The sequence below is a fragment of the Dreissena polymorpha genome, chromosome 5, assembly GCF_020536995.1.
Source record: "Dreissena polymorpha isolate Duluth1 chromosome 5, UMN_Dpol_1.0, whole genome shotgun sequence".
Classification (NCBI taxonomy): Eukaryota; Metazoa; Mollusca; class Bivalvia; order Myida; family Dreissenidae; genus Dreissena; species Dreissena polymorpha.
This window is the reverse complement of record NC_068359.1, coordinates 39607294-39631616: the sequence shown is the minus strand read 5'-3', so window position 1 is coordinate 39631616 and position 24323 is coordinate 39607294. Positions and strand designations below refer to the sequence as shown.

The window sequence follows — 24323 nt, the reverse complement described above, 5'->3', positions numbered from 1 at the left end:
GGTGTACAATGCAATTTGACATGCATCATTCTCTAATCTATATATATACGCATACCAAGTTTCAATGAAATCCGCCAAAGCACTTTCAAGATATGGCTCCGGACACAAAAGTGCCGGACGGACGGAAAGACGGACGGACGGAAAACGCCCAAAAAATTCCCTCCGACTATGGCAGGGGATAATAACTTAATGTTATGCATACTCCGTAAATGTAACTTAATTCAGACATCTTTGTAGTACCAATGTTTTGTGGATTTCTAGACAGCAATTAAGAATAAATAGACTCGCAAGACACTGCTACTACTACTTCTACTAACACTACTGCCACTACGAATACTTATAATAATAATAAAAGTAATAGTATTACAAGTATACATGTATATTAATACAAATAATAATAATAATAATTATTATTATTAATGTTCTATATTATCATTTTTATAAGTGTTACCAGTATCGTAATGTGTTACCATTTTTAATGGTCTATTAAGGTTAAAAAAAAAACATGTTCAAAGTGTAAACAATTGTTATTCGTATGTATTGAGACAAGGTCATGCATATATAACAAAAGTGACATCATAGTTTTAATACGATGTCACTATTCACTAAAATTGTATTGTAAATATCAAATTTAGGGCAGTATTGCACTTAAAATATAAGTGATTCGGGTCATTATTCCAACTCAAGTTGGAGCAGTGTTACGCTGATCATAACAGCTCAACTGTGTAAGAAACTATGCCAACTGGTCCTTTTTGGTTCCATTTTTTTTATTTATTTAAATTCATTTTGAATACTTGTATTTATTCAAACCAGTAACACAAATTAAAAAAAAAGTCATTTGAGTAAAAACAAATTGAGATAGAACAGTTTTGTGATGAAGAGGTGATATCTTATTTTGTAAGAAGAAATATAGGTCGAACAAGTACATGTAGCTTTATTGCGTTTATATTATGTCGTAATCGAATATCAAGCCAAGCGCGGGATCTTATTACGTTGACAAAAATACTGACATTCATATGTCATCTGTTGCATTTATGTCTGGTTTTAAAGCTTAAAAAAAATTAACGTTTTTATTTATTAAATAATAAAATCGAAAATGCCTAAAAGAATTGCACTTATTTCAAATAATGAGACTTGTATTATTTTATATGGTTTGAGTTTGTAACACACTTAAAAGCTGTGTAAGTTTCGCCTTTTACAACCTTATTGCTGCTCTTTTTCTGAATTGTTTGACGATGTACGACTATGCTTTAATTCTGAATCTATATAATGCTATGCCTCTAGAGCTTTTTATTAAAGATGAGATGTAGTTAATACTCGTTTTGGCTTCATTTCATCGTGCCTCAGAAAGCCACGGTTCTTGTACGAATGTCTGTATATCACCATTGAGTATTAAATTGTAATCACATTGAAATTTATTTAGTTTGAATAGTGCTCTTATGCTGTTTATTTTTTTATACTTAAATGTTTCACGAATACTTAAAAACTTACCCAGTGTGATATCTGGGGATCCTTAAAACCGATATAAACCCCCTATGATTTGCATTGACCATTCAAAGGCAATTACCCCAGTTTTGTGAGTTTGTGTGTTTTTATTGTATACGTGTGTGTCTTGTGTACTAAATTTTGTTATTCCTTGTTGTTTGGACGTTGGTTACTTGCCACAAATCAAGGACCGCATTGTATAAGGTTAACTTTATGTATAATTGAAGGATTTGTTTATGTGTAATAGTTAATTTGATATGGAGCCTCACATATTATCATCATTTCCTTATTACGGTACTTTCGAAAGATATGTTTAACATGCTTTTAAGAGTGTAATATTAAAAGCTTGCGGGAAGGTTTACAGTCATTTTCAGAAATGGTCACCATCATAAATTGCCATATTAATAGAACTTCCAAGATTTTTTTTGTAATCGGTTCATTAGGCTAGCTTAATGGGTGTATAATCGTTCGTTACAATGTTGGAATTTATTATTTGCGATCTTTGATATACTTTAACACTTTAAGACCTTATTAATTCCTTTAAGTTTATTACCCTGCTATACAATGTTACTAGTACATGCAAGTAAATGAGAAAACCAAGTGTTTTGGGCATGCTTTATGGGAGTTCGATCATTTTTTACGATGATTGGAACACTGACGGCAACGTAGGCGTAGAATTCATTATTGGCGATAATTGATATATATTTACATTCAAAACCTATATTTATTCAGTTATGTTTACCTTTGTGTGACATAATGAGACTTGACCAGAATGTTACTTCATCAGTAATTATGCAATAACAGGGTCAACTAACAAGAAATGTCCCCATCAGCTATGATGTCACACAATAATCTTTTTTGTCTCAAACACCGCTTATGTCAAACACAAGCTGAATAATTAATGAAATATTTACATCCTTGACAAGCTGTTTCGTAATCAACTGTTAGTGTTGACCCTGACCTCTGAGGTTGGGAAACAGGTTTTACATATGATATGCCCAGTCCTCATGGTTCTTATGAGTGTTGAGTTATCTTTAAATAGCATTGTGAGTGACAAAGTTACTACCCGAATAAGCTGTTTTATAGCTAAGTTAATATTTGAATTCAACCTTGACCTTTAAGGAAGAGATACGAGTTCAACAGGCGACACGTTTTCTTATGATTAACAGCACGTGTGTCAAGTAATTTAAAAATCAATCAATACATGACAGAGTAATTTTAAGCTGTTTTATGGTCAAATAAGATTTTTGACCCTTAAGTTTGACCTTGACCTTTGAGGTTGGGAAACGGTTGTAAAACAAAACGAAATGGCGTCTTCTTATGGTTGCAATACGTGGTAAGTTATTTTAAAATAGCCTAATGAATAACAAAATAACAGTACGTACAAGCTGTTGTATATACACATTTACTTTATAAACTCTTAAGTGGGGTTTCTGCTTAATAATCTAATATAAAATATGTGTATTTCTGCCACATATCTATACCTACATGCATATACCTTAAATTGTTGAATTGTCTTTTTTCAGATTGTGGCAAATCGTACCCTGATCAGATAAATGAAGATAGGGCTTCAATACTCATTGCGATGGGTTCAGATGCCTTGCCAAACGAGAACCCGTGGCACGTCAGTTTATTTATTAAGGTGCGTGAATATTTGTACAAGTATTTTTTGGAGCGCAGCTGCACTCATACGATTTTTTTTAAATTATGGGAAATCAAACTATGGTTTCTGCTGAATAACCCGAGACATAAATATTTTAATAAAACTTCAAATATTGAAACATATCAAAAGAACTTGTTAGAATTTACGTATGTAGCCTTTGGAGTCAATGTCAATGTAAAGATACTATAAATAGACATATAGTTATATCTCATTAATAGCGATCGATTAGAGCTTTAGCTTTGGCACTTTCTCCATGCATAGTAAAACCCAGAACTTATTTATGAGTGTTTATAAGGTGACTGGCGTTAAGGAGGCGGTTAATGAATTTATAAAAAAAGTTTCCACTGAATAGCTCGAGAACAGATTGAGCTATTATATTGACCTTTAAAAGTTTATATACCGGTAGTTTATCCAATTTAAGCTTTTGCTTGCGGGTCGAGTACACCATAAGCTTAAAAAATGAGTAATGTAATATAAATTCGAGTGTTGATTGATAACTACTTAAAAGAAGAACATGTTTTCTTTTTTTTCACATTTCGCTATTAGGTAATTTTTCCATTACTCTGTATTGAAATCCATATCAGCTTAATGTGGTCGCACTTTACTTTTATCTGCTTGTATCATTCTTTATTTCGTTATAAAAGAGTGAATAATAAACAGCATATTTATCCATTTATATTTTTTTGTATTAAAATATTTATACAAATATGCAAACATTGTGCGAAAATGGTGGTTTATTAAGAGTTTTTGCCATATCAATATTCTTTTTCTTCACATGTGAGTTCTCATTTGGGTAGTAGATTCCAATATAGCAACGTTAAGTTAAGAACATTATTATCCACGTTTGACATGATTTTGCGGTGTTTTGTGAACACTTATGGCGGAAGAATAAAAAATTGAGTTTAATTTTTTCGATGTTTTTTTTTTATAACGTTTGACCTATGCTTATATCGATATAGAAAAGCAGATATATTATGCATATAAGATGTTTGTCTGTTTTTATGTTTACAATATTCTTTTAGGATGATAAATATCCTTTTTGTGGCGGGTCACTTATATCCCAGCGATTCGTTGTGACAGCAGCACATTGCATAACCGATAAAGGGACGGAGGAAAAGTTTAAGGCATCCGTTGTGATTGAATTCGGTACGTAAAGAAAATGTTAACCATTATTCAAACCTCAACATGCGGAATACTTGGACAAAAACAGAAACCCATGCATATTATGTATTATCATCGTTGCCTTCTACTAGTAATCAAAATCAACTCGTCTTGATCAAATACCTCGGTTTTCAGATGAAAAATATATTGGAGAATAAGTATGCCCGTCTATCCAACCCTTTTATAAGTTTTTTATGTTTCTCGACAACGACAGGCCAAAATTTAACGAAATTTCTTTGGAAGCGTTTTTCCAATGAGGAAGTGCAATCTAAAGCAATAACGATATACTTCATTGATTAAATCCTTATTTTATATTTTAAAGCAGTGCACAAGTTGTGTTTGGTATTTTTATTTTCATTCGATCTAATAAAACCTTTCCGCAAGATTTACTACTAAATATCATCATCATCATCATCATCATCATCATCATCATCATCATCATCATCATCATCATCATCATCATCATCATCATCATCATCATCATCATCTTCTTCTTCTTCTTCTTCTTCTTCTTCTTCTTCTTCTTCATCATCATCATCATCTTCATCTTCATCTTTCCCTTAACCTGTCTGGCCGAATGACAGAAATATGTTGCCGGTTATGTATTTGGTGAGCTGCTGAGGGTAAGTCATCCATTGGAACTGACCTTCACATTTTCACCAGATCCACACAGCTTGTCTTCTGATGACCTTGACGTCGACCTGCTCTGAAGCACAGTCCTACACAGAGAGTCGTGCATGTCTGTGGTCATCTCTTTGTCGATGTTGATACATTACTCCTCAATGAACTCTTTCCTGACCTATTTTATCCTATTTCGCAACTTTACTGGACCGCTTGTGTGGAAGCAGCTTGTTGGCTAGTATGAGTTGGTCACTTGGTCCCTTTGTTAAATACCTCCACTATGGTGCGGTCTATTTTTTCATAGAACTGTTCAATCCTCTCTTGTTTGAAGTTAAATATTGGTGCGTAGATGATTGCGTTGATGCAAGGTCTCGTTGAGATACGGATGGAAATGAGTCTGCTGGAGACTGGGGTGCAACTGACGACGCTGTCGACTACCTCCTTTCTAACGACGAAAGCAACCCCGTGGTGATGTATGGAATATTCACCGCTGACCCACATCTTGTTTCCTTTGTCTGTTGATGTTTCTCTGAATACTAGCCACCTGACCTCGGCTATTCCGATGGTGTCTCAGTGGTAGCGCTTCAGCTCGTGCGCCATTTCATCGACCTTGCCGCACGCAGGGAGTTTTCTTACGTTCCATGTTCCTTTGTCTGTTCCCGTTTTCGCAAACTTAATCGATGGTTGTCGCAAACTTAATCGATGGATACGCCCTATTAACTAACGTGTCGAATAAACATTAGAGACTGGCGTTGAAGTGTAAGGTTATCGTTATTCCGGGCTCTGACCGATTCGGCTTGGTAATCTGTAGTGTTTAGTACCTTCCAATGGACAATCTTTGCGGCGCCCATCTCTTTCTCAACAATTTGCAACTTGGTTTTACGTTACGTGCAACCCTCTCACTTAGTTTCGCCAGAAGGCAGAAACGATTACCACGGTGTGGTTGGATCATTGTTTAAGTTTTACTACCAAGTGGAATTGTGCGCTGAACCAAGCCGTTGCAAATAAAATATTTTTCTATGTGATTATGGGCTTCTAAAACTAATATCATAAGTTTTAAGTGCATATGTACCTACACCTTATTTATACATAACAACTTGCCATAATACGACTACGCTGTATGAAAAATATTTATTCATCGAACCAGGGACTTCTAATTCGTTGATACTGTGGCATTTTGAAATAATAATAAATATACGACCTTTTACCCCCAAAAGGGACACGAATACATTCAAACTATATTAAAAGCGGCATAGTGCACATTAGATATTCACAGTGAGTCTTGTGCATATTAGTCAGAGATTGTCCATGGAGTTTCAGGTCTAAACACTTCTTGTTCTTACTATTTCCAAGCATTCTTACAAAAATGTGACGGGATCTTAAAAATGGGAAGCTTTAATATCAAGAATTTACTTTCTCAAGATTATTAAGCTTAATAGTTGTTCCCATCGACATGCAAAGAAGGATTACGTTAAAAGTGAATGTCATACTTTGAAACTAAACACACTCTTAGTTTGTTAAACCTTGAACAGAATCTTTGTAAAAGTCATTCATAGCTGTATAGTGCACTATCAAGTGTAAAATGTTTGAATGAACCCCAACGTTTTTTAAGTAAGCACAACATTCACGGATTGCACAAATTAAATGAAGAAACATGTCTGGCGCAAGAAAGATACCTTGTGCGTTTTAGTTTCAGGCGCATTCATCTTGAAAAATCTTAACGCAATTTAATCCCTTCACTAATTTTCCATATTATAACAGTATCAAGCGTGACCGTATTTTCAAATAACGTTGTGGTAAAACATACATCGTGAGATTTACTGTGTGCAACAAACGGACCGCTTGTTCAAGGCCAAAGTACAAAGCCAAAGGAAACAAATATGTTTGTATTTGTCCGGAACATTTCGTTGTCTAATATGGACGATTTTAGAAATAATGTGGCAGCTTATGTGTGCATGAGTTTCCTGTGCAGTCACAAGGTCATATGTCGAATGTTTCTATTGAAGGTCACATCTCACAAAATTGTCTAGTACATACCTATGTCCGCCATGAATGGAGTTATAAATAACTTAGCAGAATTTACAAGAATTTGGAAACAGTTTTGTTGCGTACAAAATTCAGATCCCCAACTTGAAAGTTAAGGTCAAAATTCACGGATAAACATGTAATATATGACATGCATGCTTTGAAAAAATTCCTTTGCCTCAAAAAGCTTTACTGATGGACATATTTTGTGTATCAATTTCAATCTGGTTTTTAAAATTGATTGCTAGTCATTTTCATAAGACTCGAATATATGTAAATTTGCAAGTCTATTTCAATGCACCTTTTACCTGCAGCCATCCAGAACTGTACTACAAGTGGACTTAGACGTGGTGTAAAATCAGTCATTATTCACCCTAACTACAACAAGACAGCACAATTTGACAGCGATATAGGCCTTCTTGAACTAAGTGACCCGGTAAAATATTCTCTCCACATTCGGCCTATTTGTGTACAAGAATATTTAAAAACCTCAATACTAATGATTGGCGCTAGTCGTTCGCAAGGAAAAGCAGTTGGGTGTGGAATAGTCCAGGAACGTGGCTCTCGGCCATCGATACTTCAGGTATGTACTCCAGTTACAATTTTGACCATGTGCAGTAAAACTTCCTAAACTGGTTATCGAGTGGTCCTGACTGAAAAGTTGGAAACATTCTCTAAAATATCAAAACAGACGTGTTTATTAATTGTGATTTATGTTGTTTTGTTTTTCAAAAAAAAGTATTTAACTGTAAACGGTATCAGATTGTCGGTTCTCTGAATAGACTCTGCTATGATATAAATGTATTTTTATATTGCAGATAAAAAGTCTTAAATATAAAATACACATGTACATGTTTTGTTATTTCCACTATTTACATTATTTAATAGACATCCTCATATTAATATGTTTATAGCTGAGATGAACACACTCCCCTAATAATCGATCGCATATTTAAACATTTACTTATCGGGGATTACTGTATATGTTGTTCGTGGACGTTCGAGTTATGGTTAAAACCATATTTTTAATGAAATACGCATGCTTTCAAAATCCAATCTCGGGACTATTATACATTACCTTACCAACATGAGCAGACATGTGCACGATTTGTCATACCTAATAATTTGATAGCGACTTTCATGTGGCTGGTAAATGGGTTAATACACTAAGTTGTAAAATGAGGAAGGAATAGTCATTTTTTTATTTAACGCCGACAGTCCTTTATTGATTGAATTTTATTAAAATCGAAAGAAATAATGTATCTCTCAAACATGAATTTTAAATTATTTACAACTATTGAAGTGACAGCAGTTTATTTGAGCATATTAAACCATGGTTTTTAGGAAATACTGCTGCCCTACGTACGAAGAGATGACTGTGAGGACGATTTAAAGCCAACGATCTACAATTTCACCAATAACATGATATGTGCAGGTTATAAGGTACTTTGATGCATTATAATCAACTGAATAATGCTTAAATGTACTCCTGTATTTTAACAATAGGGCATACAAACTCCCTTAACTATTTAAAGTTGTTTAAGTTATACAATATATTACTGTTGACATGTTCTAGAGATTGTCGAGCCTGAATCATTTTATCCAAATTTCATTATAAACTGTGTTCTTACTAAATGCTTTATATTCAGTTTGAAAATGCCACAAAATGAAATTGTGTTCACAATTACAAAATCGATAACAATAACATATTATTATTATGTAGGTCGCTTGGAAACAAATCCAATGAATTATAAATATAAATGGGCTATTCTTTATAGATATTTATTTATTTGTATGCGCGGGATTCTGATTGGCAGTCAACTTATTGACCCAATATAAGTTACTCTACAAAATGGGTATACATGTTGAGCTCATCGAGACTTATTCCATGTTTCATATTGACACAATACTGCGTGATTTTCTAACACGTGACACCATTCCATGTGGTTGGCGGGGGTAGATGATATTGCTCTTAAATTGCTTTTGTGTGTAAGTTTGTGTTTGTCCAGTGTGTGTGTTTGTGTGTTTAAGAAACGAGTTGGTGACGTTTGCAATGGCGACAGCGGTGGCGGTTTCATGATGGAACTTCCAGGGGGATTTAAGTGGGTGCTTGCGGGTATTGTCTCGTTTGGCTTCAAGTGTAACAGTCCTTATCATTACTCATATTTCACCAACGTGGGAATGTTCTACGACTGGATTGATAGCATTGCCAAATTTACCGATGAAAAAATCAAACTCGACTTTCTTACAACTACGAGTAGTGAACAAGATCCTGAGAGTAGTATCATGCGCGTTACCAAGGGAAGTAACTTAACATCCGCAAAAACAACGGCTCCAACGCAGTCACCCGTCGGTCAAGATAACGGTAAGGGAATGTATTTTGTCGGTTTACGAAGAGGAGAAGAAATGAAGTTTATATAATTATTTGTAAGCAAAAAAGCACAGCCTGTATTCGTTCGAAGGTTGGTTTGGTACATAATTAGCATCGTATAGTTTAAACTACTCATGTCAACCATTGGTCTACTTTCGCCGCATGTCCATAGCACTAAGCGGGGTCACTGGATGCTACCTTTTTGTATGCTGAGAAGTTTGAGGTTAGATTTTGATGATTTTAACCAACGTTCATTGGATTTATCCTTTAGTTTCCATGTTCCAAAGTGTTTTTTTTTCTCATTGCATACATTAGGGACCATAGCTTAAACAAGATTCAATCTGTAAACTTTTTTTCTTCAGAGATCGAATCAAACAGCTTAATAGTTTGTTTGTAACAAACCCTTTAGGCCCTCAAACAGAAGTTAAAAGTTATGTCTCCGAGGTCCGAATTGGTCAGCACTCTGGGTACACATGTGTTTGTTTGGCTCTAATATTCATCGAATACTTCGAGCTATACTAATTAACCATTTCTCGAGTTTAGGCTTTTGTAAAGATGTGCGTGCATCAACTCCTTGTCATTTGTTCTAACATAATTATTCGATTAAACTTCAAGCCTGTTTTCGGAGTCATTTCTTAAGAGCAATGACAAAGTTCCACAACTCTGAGCTGCACTTAAGAGCAATAATGGCGTTTTGTGTAAGCAATTGTAACGGTTACCTGCAACAACTCAGTATCTCTATATCTACCACATTTAGTGAAATAACAAGTATGTGTTAAGGGTGTTTAAAAACCTTATACGTGAGCAGCTTTTCAGCGGAAATATACCCTTTTTAAGACTTTCATAGAATGTGTATACATATAGTGTTCATTGCTATGACTACAAATAGACCATGATATATGGAGAGAAACTATTGATAATACAATTTAGTTCTCAATTTTGCTGCTTTAAAATTAAATGTTGCAAAATGTTTTAATCGTTTTTGCGTTGTCAGTTTGTAAGAGTTCGATAAATTTTAACATATGTTTCTGATTCCAATAATATCTATGTATATAATGTTTTCTAAGACTATTATAAACTGGACATTCGAGTAAGAAATGGAACTCTTCTTCAAGAACGTTCCAGTGTTTACATTTTCTGTTATCATACGGTGTCTTTTCAGGCTTGTGCCATCGCACTGCTTCGACTTCAAGTCTGTGAGCAGATACTCTTAATCGCATAAACTCGAATCTAAATTTTGAGATATTGACAACATTTAGATAAGGCTGAAATCTAAAATTTCCGTAAATGCAATAGTTTTTACCCCTTGTCGTTTGTTGTAGCTTGGTTATCCAACTTGAATGTATATATCAGATATGCGTTGTTTTACAAAAGATATAAAACAATTAATGTCTCCTTCTCCCTGAAAAACACCATGCCTAACCTAAACCTAGAGTATTTATTATATGTTTAGCCGATTTCACCAAAGAATTGTTTTCGGGATAAAGTTCAAGATGATGTAATAACATATTATAAACAATTTTAATATAGTTAACATCATCAGATTTTAATAGTTTTAACCATTTGTTTTTAAACAGAAACGATCCGTTTATTTATTAAGGGTTTCACCCAAGTTCCGCGTAAATGAAATTATTTTGTGTTTGAGATCGAACACCAAGCACCTGTTTAAAATAACGTAGGTGTATTCTTTCAATTTGGCTGCTATTTTTTAATCCCCAAACTTCCAAGCATAACTTTAAATTGGTTTAATAAGTTTATTGAATAATTCGAGACTATGGCTAACTGAGATATCTGTAATTTATCAAATTTGATTTTAACTTAAAAAAGTGCTTTTAGGCACTGCCCTAAAAGCTCCTCATATGTTGCTAAAATAGAATCACCCGCTGTGAATACTATTCCAAGATATGTTAATTTATTTACAAATTCTAGCTCACTTCCTTGATATATAAACTTCAAAATTTCTTCTATTTTGTCTCCCTTTTTAAAAAATCATTATCTTCGTTTTATTGATATTTACACAGAGTTTCAATTTTGCACAATACTTATCTAAAAAATTTAATCCATGTTGTAAACTAGCTTCCGATTCTGCCAAGAGAACAATGTCGTCAGCATACATCAATAAAAATAATGTAAACATTCCAATACCAACGCCTTCATATTAGTTTAGAATAAAGTGTTCCTCGATATCATTAAGATACATTGAAAATAAAAAGGGCGATAATGATTCCCCTTGCCTTACATGAACCCCTAAGAAAATGTAAACGATTCATTACTGATTTCGTTATTATATTTTATTTTTGATTTAACCACATTTAACATTGATCTTACTATATTCAAAATTTTACCTCTTATGCCTAGTTTTATTAGTTTTTAATATATAATGTCTCTCATAACAAAATCAAACGCCTTTGTAAAACCAATCCATTCCGTAAAAAGTTTCTTATTTTGATTTAAAATATGAGAAATTATACCTTGCAAGACGAATATATTATCAACTGTTCCCATGCTTTTCCGACATCCGGCTTGGGCTTCTATGTAAACATGATATTTCCCCCCGACACGTAAACGATTGTTAATCATTTTACTTAATAATTTTCCTATAGTGCTTAACAATGCAATTACTCTGTAATTGGCCGTGTCGTTTAAATCACCTTTCTTATGTATAGGGACAATTAACCATTCGCTCCATGCCTCTGGAAACTAACTTTAGTTGAACAATTTATTAAAGAAGTACAAACAAAACCTCCAAAAAAGGAATTTCGGAAACAATGCCTTGTTATATCATTATATGGTTTGGTATAATATATTAAAACATGCACATGATATAATCACCTGTTAATATAAGGTCACATCGGCATGATACTGATTAAATGTATATTGGGATGGTTTGACAAAGTGTATTGATAATTGCACTTCATACAATTACAGATTGACGTCATATAAGGTTACATTGTCATGATATAGTGTCTTCTTGAATCTATATAATGCCATGTGTCATATGCTGTTTGCATGTGTTGTTGTCAGAGTTATATATCACGAATATTCCTAACCGTATTAAGGGTACTATGCTATTTTGTGGATTTTGTGACGCTTAACGACTTGTTTTCATGGATATAACTTTTTTGTTTATCTATATGTATTTCTAAAGAAAGTGTATTCATATAAAGGATGGTGTGTAATAAACATTATTAACTTTTCCGATGAATTAGGATATTAAAAAGAAAACAAATGAATTAACCGTCGCTCTGTCTTAAACAAACATGTAAGTAATAACACCGTCAAATATATCATATTTATTCAAACCGTGTTAATTGATTCCCGAATGTTTGCACTTTAGTTGGCGGAATAGTAGTATTTTGTAAAATATGTATCGTGTGTAGTTTCAATTTCTTTTATTCTTTATCCAAACATAGTTCGGTGACCTATATTTTTATCTTGTTTAATCATGAGCAAATAAAGAAAAGTACATTGATGACGTATTGTAAAAGTATATTATTAAGATTTTTTAAAGATGTTTTTTAATCTAAAATATGCGGGCTGGAATTACCAAACTTTTATTGGGTTGATCGGTCGTATGGAACTGTCAAAATACGATCTGTTAACATTAAATTGTCCGAACATATGTTTCATTGTATTATTCGCATATGAAAACGTAACGTACTAGTATCATTATGCCTATATTTGACCTTGATCTCTAGGACATTGACGTTTAAGCTAGAGACAGACGCTAGACATAAGCAGTGTTTGGGGTGACACGCCGTCTCATTGTACAATAAGTAAGAAGAAGCAATATTATGTTTATAATTGACCTTTGCCATATTAGTGTCACCTTGACTGTGTGATCAAATGACACGCATGCTACATTTAACACAATATTTTCACAATGGTTCCATTTTAGACTTTATTTTTAAAATTGCCAGGTAAATGATAGTGTAACTCTCCGGACAAGTTCGGACGGACACAATTTAAGGATATATTAATATTGAAAGGCCTATATCTTTACGCATCACAGTCTTTGTAAGTCATAAAAATAATGTTTTGATATACGCTACGCACACAACACAGCTTTCGATTTGAAAATTGAACCTCATCAAAATTTTCACTAAAAAGCGTTTGCAATTAAAATGTTAATTTCGAAATATTTTATGTCAAATCATTTTATTATATATATATATATATAATATATATATGATATACTGACAAAATATTATTAAACAATTTGTATACACTTAACATTTGAGAACTTCTTCCGTCAATGCCAAATCCATATCTTCCAGCCGTATGCGGACATGTGTGTCGGAATGGGGGCTCGTGTATAGCACATGACCGGTGTGCATGTCCATTGGGATTCAAAGGACCTTACTGCGAATTATGTAAGTTAACAATCATTGAAGAAGTTATGCATAATCTATGTTCAGCTGTAATTGCTGCATTGTTTACATTTACAAACAGTGAAAAACCAGAGTGTACATATTCCATGAATTAGAGCTACCTTCTGTATCGCCTTTTGAGTATGTATTCACGTTTTTATCCCCCGCAAAAGGAGGAGGGATATTGTTTTGGCGTTATCCGTCCGTCCGTCAGTCTTTCCGTCCCTCCTCCCGTCCGTCCGGCACTTTTGTTTCCGGAGCGATATCTTGAAAGTGATTTAGCGGATTTAATTGAAACTTGGTATGAGTATATATATGGATAACAGGATGATGCAATTATGACCCTTTGTATCTTAAAAAATGCTCTTTATTATAAGCTTAGAGCTTAATTTCTATTAACACATGAGCCAGAGCCATCAAACTTGCCATAGTTGTTCTAAATTATCTGGGAGTTCTTCACATTCAACACCCATAATCCTGGGGGCTAAGGTCATGGCCCTTTGTATCTTGAAAAAATGCTTTTAATATAAGCTTAGAGCTTTGTCTACATTAACACATAAGCCAGAGCCATGACACTTGCCATAGTTGTTCTCAATCATCTGTGGTGCTTCACATTCTCAACACCCATAATCCTAGGGACTAAGGTCAATGTCACACATTGAGGTCAAAGGTCACAAATTCTTAACTTTAAAGATTCGGACATTGAAAATATGCCAATAGCACTACATTCTAATCCAATAACATACAAGATCATCGTTGGTTATAAACCTCCTAACTTTTCAGTTCAAATGTTTCTCCAAAGTTTACAGGCACAGATAAGAAATCTACAGAATCTAATTATTCTGGGTGACTTTAATCAAACATAAAACACTAAAATCTTTAACAGATTCCTACAGGAGAATTCTCTCCAGCAATATATAACCACTCCCACCCAAAGCTTTGGAGACACATTAGATCTTATCATCAGCAACCTGCCAGACCTCCATTCAATTACAAAAGCTGTCCTATATACAGACCACCACCTTGTTGCTGTGAAACTCGATAACCCTGGCAATGACAACTAGTAGGGACAGTAGGTAATATCCCTTTAAGTGCCATATTCATTTGTATTATTTTGTTGTTACCAATTATATTTATAAAGTAAACCAACATCCTCTCAAACATCATCATGGAGACGATGAAGTATGATTTACAAAGTGAATATATGTGACTAATCATGTTTCCAAAATGATACCGATGATACCCGTATTCAATGATGGATGATTAACCTTAAAAACTTATTTATGTTATTTCCACGTATGTCATGGCGGATGTTGTGTCCACTCTGCAACACTCTGAAAATTTAGTGTATATTAGATTGAAATTTTTCGTGGAAAATGCAATACTTTTTTAATTCACCTAAATAAATATTGAACGCTCAAGTACCCTGCTCTGTCTTAGTTTTGAGTTATTTTTGTATGTTGTTACTTTTCGAGGCAATAACACAGTATGTAAGATTTCTATTTAAGAAAATGCTCATAACAAGCGATTTATCCTTTTGTCAGTATGCCTTAAATATTGTGTGTGTTTTAGTATGTATTTCGGAGTTAATGAGGTCCTTCCACGCATGGGGCTGCATTATTCGAGGACCCGAACTTGACTTACGAAAGTTGGAACGAATTTTAAAAAATAGCTTCAATTAACAGCTATTTGATTTTTAATGAAATATTGCAATTTTGGTGTGGTTTTGTGCTGTGTGTGAGAGCCGAGGAATCCGATGGAAACCCCATCTGTATGGTATTGTGACCCTAAAATATATATGATATTGTTAACTGTTAATACTTCTAAGACTAAGATCACGGTGTTTCGTAAGCGTGCTTCTCACCGAATCTTGGATTTGCAATAACCAGTCCATCGAAGTTGTAAATGAATTTTAATATTAATGTTGTGTTTAGATAAACTAGTATATTCAATATCAGTTTTTAGGATCATTAAATCATTAAAGCTTTAAACGCATAGTTGTGTAAATGCAATTATGTTCATTTAAAACACTTAAACCTAAACTCCTGTCTCCCTTTTTTGGTTCGTTTGTGTCGCCCATTTTGAATTATTCGTGTGAAATTGGAAGATATAATACGTCTAAATTTATCTTGCAAATTCATCTGAAGTTATGTAAGGGCGTTGTGCGTGTTAGAAATAATACATGTGCAGCTCGGTGGTTTCTCAATATGGGTACATGTATTTACTATTGTATGTGTTATCACATGATTTTTATTGTGTTTTTTTTCATAACAATGACGATATTCTACGTCTCCATAAACAATTTATTCTGTTCTTTGTCTTCAAACAAGACAGTTTCAAACAATGCTTTTAATACGCGCACAAAAGACCCGGATGTAACTGATGGCTATCACACACGAAAGAATTTTCTTGCGGTATATGTTTGTACCATATTTCTCGTCCGCGCCACCCTCATCATCATGATCATCTTCATCATGATCATCTGATCACCGTCATGATCATGATTATGATCATGATGATGATGATGATGATGATCATCATCATCATCATCATCATCATCATCATCATCATCATCATCATCATCATCATCATCATCATCATCATCATCATCATCATCATCATCATCATTATGATCATCATGATCATCATGATCATCATGATGATCATCATCATCATCATCATCATCATCATCATCATCATCATCATCATCATCATCATCATCATCATCATCATCATCATCATCATCATTATCATCATCATCATTATCATCATCATCATCATCATCATTATCATCATGTTCTCAAAGCGCGGCTCAGAAACAGAAGGAAACGCTGTCAATGAAAACTTTCTTTTTCGTATTTCAGATTGCATATCCGGCAAAGGTGACGTTGTTTTCGTGGTTGACGAGTCGTCGTCCGTGGGAGGAGCTAACTTTTCAAGTACGATTGATGTACAATGTTTTAAAAATTCTATTTGAACGTTCTGTTGAAGTAAAGAATGATTATTGTATAACACAATGTCGTTGTTTTGGGGAATATTTATACACCACAATTGTAAACGATGATCATCTTCTTTAAGAATTATTTTCTATGCTTATATGTCTGCGGGTATACATAAACAGTTTTAATGGAAGTTTACTATATTAGATGAAGATTATATTTCATACGTGCTCAGCACATTAAGTATATAGAATTATACTGCTACATTGCGTTGTATCCGTACGCAATGATATTGCAATTGTCATACAAGAGGGTTTGATGTGGAATAGATTCTATATTATAACGCAAAATCCTGTACAGTAAGTGTAAGACATTAAAAAACATAGTTATACAGTCTCTAACGCGTAAATTGTTTCACTCACAGCTATTTCAGGCCGATCAATCATGTAATGCTATCCCTTACAACACGTAACATTTCGTTCTGCTCAGATGTTTCTTCAATATAGAAAAAGGCGTACTTTTTAGGTTTAATAATATAACACGGTCAAGTTAAACCTCATCTAATGCAGTTTACGTTATTGTTAATATTCATGCAACTACAATTTACGATGGGATGTGTATTACTCAGCGTCTCTTGTATAGTCAATATATGTGTCTTATTTCTTGTCTTCACCGAATTAGGTTTTGTTTGACGAGTAAATGAGCAAATTTTTGTATTAATTCATGCTTTATGTATTGATAATTATGAATACTCTAGTTTGATATTAGAACGCCAAATGTGTATTAAATAAGGCTTATTAATTATTGATATAAATTATGTACACATTTTTGTCGTGTTAAGTATCATGGCTTGCTCTTAATTAAAGGAGTCTTTTACGTACATTGACAAAATTTTTGAAAGGTGTTTCAGATTCGCAAATTTTCGTTTTAGTTATGATATGTGTGAGGAAACATTCATACTGAACATTTACCATGCATTACAATATCCATTATACGCATAATTTTACGATTTAAAAACATGAAAATTATAACGCGTTGCAAGGCGAAACGATTGAATAATTTGGAGACATCTGTTGTTGTCGTTATATCTTGTGAAACTACGAGAATTGCTTATATAAAGTCTAAAATACATGCTTCATTGCATGAGCACGGATGGCCGAGTGGTCTAAGCGGTATACTTTTACTCTAGGACCCCAGGAGTCAGTGGTTCGAGCCCAGTTGAGGACTACCTTTTTTTCTTTTTTTAATTGTATTCTTGTTTTTTTTTACTGGAGCTTTTTAGATCAAATGTTTACATTTATCAACATGCCAAAATCTGTGAAAAGGCCCCTTTAAGGTTGTTATCATATTGAATGTACTATAATGTGTCCACATGGGTCATAACCCTTATGATACTGTAAATATTGTTAATAAATCGTTAACTTAAAACCATGTTGTTGCAACGATCACTATGCCGATAATTTGTAGAAATATGACTTGTGCACGTATGACTTAGTATGATTAGGGTAAGAATAATTTAATAACATTTGTCGACGACGACAATTACGATCATAAGGATTAGGGGGGGGGGAGGGGGGGGGGGAGAAGAAAAAGATTATGACGATACTAGTTATGATGAAAGAGAAGACGACAACGACTAATAAGTTTTACTAATAATAACATATAATTGATACTCTCTGTTACCCTTAGCACAATAAGACCACTATCCATGTGCTTATTATCCACCTTTGCTTTCAGGTTTGATACAGTTTATCTCCGCTATAGTTAACGGGCTCACCATCGGACCGGCGGCAGTACAGGTCGGGTGGGTCCGGTTCGCCACGGGTGTCTCCAACAGGTTCTTTCTGAACAAGTACACCACGGCGGCTGCCATTGTCAAGGACATAGATGGACTCAGGTAAGAACGACTGATGACCGGCACGTATACAAACAAACGGCATGTCTCTAATACGAACGCTGTAATTTAAATGAGTCTCGCTCTCGGAAAAGAGGGCTAAACTCATGTGCTGAAAGTGTCGCCCAGATAAGCCTTTTCAGTCAGAACTAGCTAACCAGGGACGTGACTTTCTGGAAAAACTTGATTTTCGGTAAGTAAATACTTCCTTTTCACCAAAAATACCATAAACGTGGAACTTGTCGTCCTTGATAAGCCTGTGCGGACGAACATTTACGCATATGCACAAGACCCCGTTTTCCAAGAACAAGGCGTAAGTTGATCGTAGCTTCACCTCATCAATCATATGTCTCATTTTGTGTATTTATGTGCATGGGGGCCATATCGGCAGCCCCTTCTCGACGCATTAATGTTTTAAACTGCGAACCATGTAGTACTTTGACGTAGCAGCACTTCGCGTTTTCAAAATTACTACTTTACTAACATAATGTTTAAAACTTTTATTTAACGTATATTAAAACATTTAAACGTTTTAACTCTTTAAACTCTTAAAGTTAAATCTCAAGAACTCTTATAACTATAGATGCCCAGTATATATAGTAATTGCAGGTGTTGAGCTAAATTCCGACTGCAATTCTCTGAGAATTGCTCATATGTTGCTTGTTTTAAGTGCCCATCGTGTGGTTTGTGTAAAGTGTGAATTGTGTAATGTCTTAATTAAAATCATCTGTTATTTTACACTTTCTTAGTACTTTGGACCAAGAGATTGACAAAAATAATTAATGTTTACCAATAGCTATTTGACGTTCACACACATCCTCCGTTGCTGACTGCAACAACACAGGCATGGTGTCTTCGTATAATCGAAGATGTTTGTCACGTTCAAAAATTTAACTTTTGACTTTTTTCTCTCTTCACTTAACATATGCCAACAGAAACAAGATGTGTTTGTGAAACACTATGTCTTTCCAGATATATACCTTTGACCTTGAAGGATGACATAAACATTGACCTTTCACCACTCAAAATGTGCAGCTACATGAGATACACATGGATGCAAAATATCAAGTTTCTATCTTCAATATTGCTAAAGTTATGGCCAATGTTAAGGTTTGACGCAAACAAACCAATAAACCAACAAACCAACAAACCATCAGACAGGGCAAAAACAATATGTCCAACAGTATAGACTGAGGGACATAAAAAATATCGAATTCTGTGAGCACTTAAAAGCGAAAATTACTTGTCTTACATAATACTAAATGTAGTTACGTTACACAAACGGTTAACAATTAATCTACGGAATCCAAACTTTGTTAAACACTTAATTAGGAAAAGGTTTTTGTGTTGTTTTTTCTTTTTTTATTAGACACAATGGAAAAGATTTCCCGATGCACTCGCTCCTTTGAAATAATATACATATTTTCCCTATTTTTCAGGCTTTTTTCTACAAAACATTAGACGCGTGCATTGTCAGACTTAAATTTACACAAGCCATTTTTTTTCCATCTGAAGAAGGATCTCACAAGAGTGAAAGTTGAATGAGAGTTTAGTGAACAAATTGTAAGAAATTAGTATGAATTTAGTGAGAAGTTAGTGAGAAATTAGTGAGAATTTGAAGAGAATAAAGTGAGTTTTGAGGTTTGATTCGTTCTGTGAATTTTTTATCATGACCAGTTTTCAATACAAGCAATAAGATCATAAATATCTGCATTACGCAAGCAACCACAGTTTTTCCAACTACAGTTTTATTATCCCCGCCATAGGCAGAGGGATATTGTTTTGGCGTTGTCCGTCCGTCCGTCTTTCCGTCCGTTCGTCTTTCCGTCCGTCCTTCCAGCACGTTTGTGTCCGGAGCCATATCTTGAAGTGCTTTGGCGGATTTCATTTTAACTTGGTTTGAGTATATATATGGATAAGAGGATGATGCACGCCAAATGGCATTGTAAACCGTTTGTTAATAACGGAGTTATGGACCTTTGTATCTTGAAAACATGCTTTTTAATATAAGCTTAGAGCTTAATCTCCATTAACACATGAGCCCGAGCCATGAAACTTGCCATAGTTGCTCTCAATCATCTGGGGATGCTTCACATGTAACTCCCATAATCCTATGGGCTAAGGTCAAGGTCACACATTGAGGTTAAAGGTCACAAGTTTGACGAATAAGTAATTATTTAGTCATTCCTTTCCTATGCATCAAGGGATTCTGTAATACTGTCCACAATTGTTCTCCATTATCTAGCTGAGTGTCAAATATAAGATCTAGGTTGTTAGAGTCATGGTCAAAGTCACACACAAAGGTCAAAATCACACATTTTGATTAAATATGCCTTATTTGGTAAAGAGTCCACCATACTTAAATGGATTTTCAAAATGTCCTGATGTAGTTGTTCTCAATTATCAGGCGGTGGTCTGCATTTTATTGTCTGCAAACCAATCACAGGTACAAATGAGTTAAAAAAAATAATTGACAAAAGGCACAACCCTTCACTTATACCTTTTCTTTTAGTTCTACACCCGTCCATAAACAAAATTTATTTGGCTGGGGGATATCAATTCAACGAATTTGCTTGTTTTATTTAAATGTGACAACTGTGATAGGTGTGTTCTTTAAAGTTTGGTGAAAAAATGTCGTGTATAAACACACGTGTGTATTCGTGCATCGTTTTACACAGGATTACAGGTGGCGGCACGAACATCAAAGGGGCCTTTCAGGGAGCACGTGTCGCGCAGTTCGTCGCCTCAAAAGGGGCCCGACCAGGGGCCCAGAAGGTGCTCGTGCTCGTGACGTACGGGGCGCAGGAAGGTTTGCAACCGGTGGCGCAGGTGGGTTGGTGTAATTGAGCCGCGCTTTGGGAAAACTGGACTTATTTTTTTGTGCGTAAAGTGACGTTCAAGATTAGTCTGCGCAGCAGCCCACGGTGGATTTTCGTTTAGAAGAGACTTCTTTTAATCGAAATATTCCATAAAAGCGGAAAAAGTCGTCCCTGAACTGCCTATGCGGACTGCAAAAACTAATCTAGTAAGTTTCTTTACGCACATGCAGTTTGTGGAAGATTTTCAGATTTAAGTTTTTACATTTTTATCGAACCAGTTTGCCGAATACGCGCTCTGTATCGAATAAAGTATATGTAGAGGATTTATGGATTCAACATAAACGTCTGTCTGTCCCTCTGTCTGTCAGTCAAACATACTTCAGTTTGTGCAATTTATTTTTATCCTTCTTCAAAATTATCTCAATGCCCCCCTCCTTCCTTCTCTCCATTAATATTTATAACTGCATGATTGTTACAAGTTGTTAATTTTACTAAATACAGTTTCATGGCGTTTTTGTCACAACTGTAAAAGCTGCTGTTAAAACTGTCAACAACCACTAACTATGTTTGATGTTTATCACTACCGAAACATATACAAAGAATATATTTATCCCATCATCAGACGTGCATTGTCGAAATAAACCACTGTGGAATAAATTTTCCTCTATTTCGGCAGTGCTGAAATATAGCTGTCACGCGCGGCGGAGAATGGTCATATTACTGGGAATCAACTATAAAGTAATCATTTTTAGTAAAATCGAATCAGATTCAACAAAACAAACAATTTGATACCAAGATGTAATATATTTTTAACAAATAATGCAACTCAAAAAGCAAAAAAACAAATATTTAGTGCGCGTACTCGTGACGTCATTATTAACACGTCATACGACACAATGCATGTTCTTTCACGCTAAAGCTGCAGTTGTTTAGTGTTTTTTTTTTTCATTATTTCTTAAAAATCGGGGACGTAAAGGAATGATAAACAGAAAAACAGGTTAGTTACTGATCTTTTTGTAATGTATTAGGCTCGGCACGATTAAAATAATGAAACAATGTTTGCTTAAAATAACTTTGGGATTTTCCGTGTAGACTAGTTCGATTTTCCTATTCTATTTTTAAAGAAATTATTTACGACTAAGAAAATTGATGGGATAAATCGAATACTAGGTCGGTGCCGAATAAAGCAAAGTTTATTTTGCTCGGCACGAAAATCTGAACCACTCGCCAAGGCTCGTGGTTCAGATTTTCTAAGCCTCGCAAAATAAACTTTGCTTTATTCGGCACCGACCTAGTATTCTCTATATATACCACATGGTTTCGCACAGCTCATCAGGGTATAAACAATATACACAATAACGTCAAATTGTCAGAGTAACAAAGTCAAATAACGTTACTTATATTATGACGTCAAACGTCAAATTATTACAATTAATTTAATAGGGGCTTAAATAAATCAATAAAAAAAATGTTCTTTTGCTAACCTAGCTGAAACAGTGTCCGAATATAACTTATAAAATGGAAATATTTTAAATTTCGGTTCCATTTCAGAACATTCATCAAGATGTTTGCTTAATGGCATTTGTCTTGTTGAGGGATCGCGCATTCGTAATTCATGAACAGTTTACGTAGTTTATCTCCAGTTTGTCCCATGTAATATTTATTGCAACCACTACTACTAAGACATAAATAATATTTTTAACATCGCATGACATTTATGTTTTTATTTTAAATATTTTACCATTTAAATTGAAGTTGTCGCCTTCTATAATGTAACCACACATGCAGCATCTTGAAGCGTTACATTTTTTTCACAGTGGATTGTACTGTGTTAAAATTAGATTTTGTGACTATCTGCTGTAAATTAGGTGATTGTTTTTACACTTTATTATGTTTGCATTTTGTAAAATTTGGTTCATACTTGGGTTAGTTTTTAAAAAGTCAACATTAGTTTTCAGTACAACGAAAACTTCTTTATTTTTAGGATTATATGTAGAAATGAATGGTATAATATATGTATTTTCCGCAAGTTTTTTTTGTTAGGAAAATTTCACGCGGAACCGAAAGAGCCTTTTGGATTCCTTGTTTAATGACAGATTTAGGGTATTCTCTTTATGAAAGTGATTGTTCAGGCTTATTTATACGTTTCACTTTAAGTTCATGATCGGAGACAATAGTGCAAATTCTTTTAGCCAGCGTGTACGGAATGTTTATTTTTGTATGTTTATTATGGCATGATTTAAAGCTGAGATACTGACTGGAATCCGTACTTTTGTAGTATATATCCGTGATAATATGTGTTTATTTTTTAATGACAAGTATGTCAAGAAAAGGTTATTTGCAGTTGTTTATTTCTATTGTAAATTTAATATAGGGGTGCAATTTATTAAGTATACTATGAGAAGAGAGTATTTCATTTATATTTTTAAACCAGAATAAAAAGCAGTCATCTAAATACCTTTTCCAAAATGGTTTAAAAACTGAAACAAAATGTTCGTCATATGTTATTTTGATTTGATAATACAAGTTCTGTTCTAAATACACCATTACTAAATTTGCATATGTAGTGTATACCTTAGTACCCATAGTCGTTCTTTTTATTTGGTTTTAAAATCTGTCATGGAAGCGAAAATTGTTGTTTTCAATAATTATTTTAAGACCTTCCTTAATAAAAAGCTTTGAAATCCACATTAATCCACATCAATAATAAATTAACTAATGATGAAATAAATTATCTCTTACATTTTAAATGGAAAACAAGTTCATTCTATGGACTCCCAAAAATACACAAAAGCAAAATCATCCAGGACGTAGTTAAAAAATTTAACTCAGAATATATTGAACTTTTAGACCCAGAAGACTTTACTTTCAGATCTATTGTTGCGGGACAAAGTTGTGAAACTAATAGACTAAGTAATTAATTATATATTCTACTAAATCCTTTTGTTCAGCATATAGACAGTAATGTAAAATAT

General features: G+C 34.1%; 1 protein-coding gene across 1 annotated transcript in view; it reads left to right on the top strand.

The window, feature by feature from the left end:
* Positions 1-24323, top strand: part of LOC127882459 (uncharacterized) — a 152474-nt gene that overhangs the window by 10384 nt on the left and 117767 nt on the right. The window contains exons 3-11 of the mRNA XM_052431098.1: positions 3012-3127; positions 4171-4294; positions 7270-7538; positions 8300-8398; positions 8987-9320; positions 13604-13699; positions 16561-16635; positions 18373-18532; positions 21208-21358. Of these exons, the coding sequence (XP_052287058.1) occupies positions 3012-3127; positions 4171-4294; positions 7270-7538; positions 8300-8398; positions 8987-9320; positions 13604-13699; positions 16561-16635; positions 18373-18532; positions 21208-21358 (1424 nt within the window). The remainder of the gene's footprint in view (positions 1-3011; positions 3128-4170; positions 4295-7269; positions 7539-8299; positions 8399-8986; positions 9321-13603; positions 13700-16560; positions 16636-18372; positions 18533-21207; positions 21359-24323) is intronic.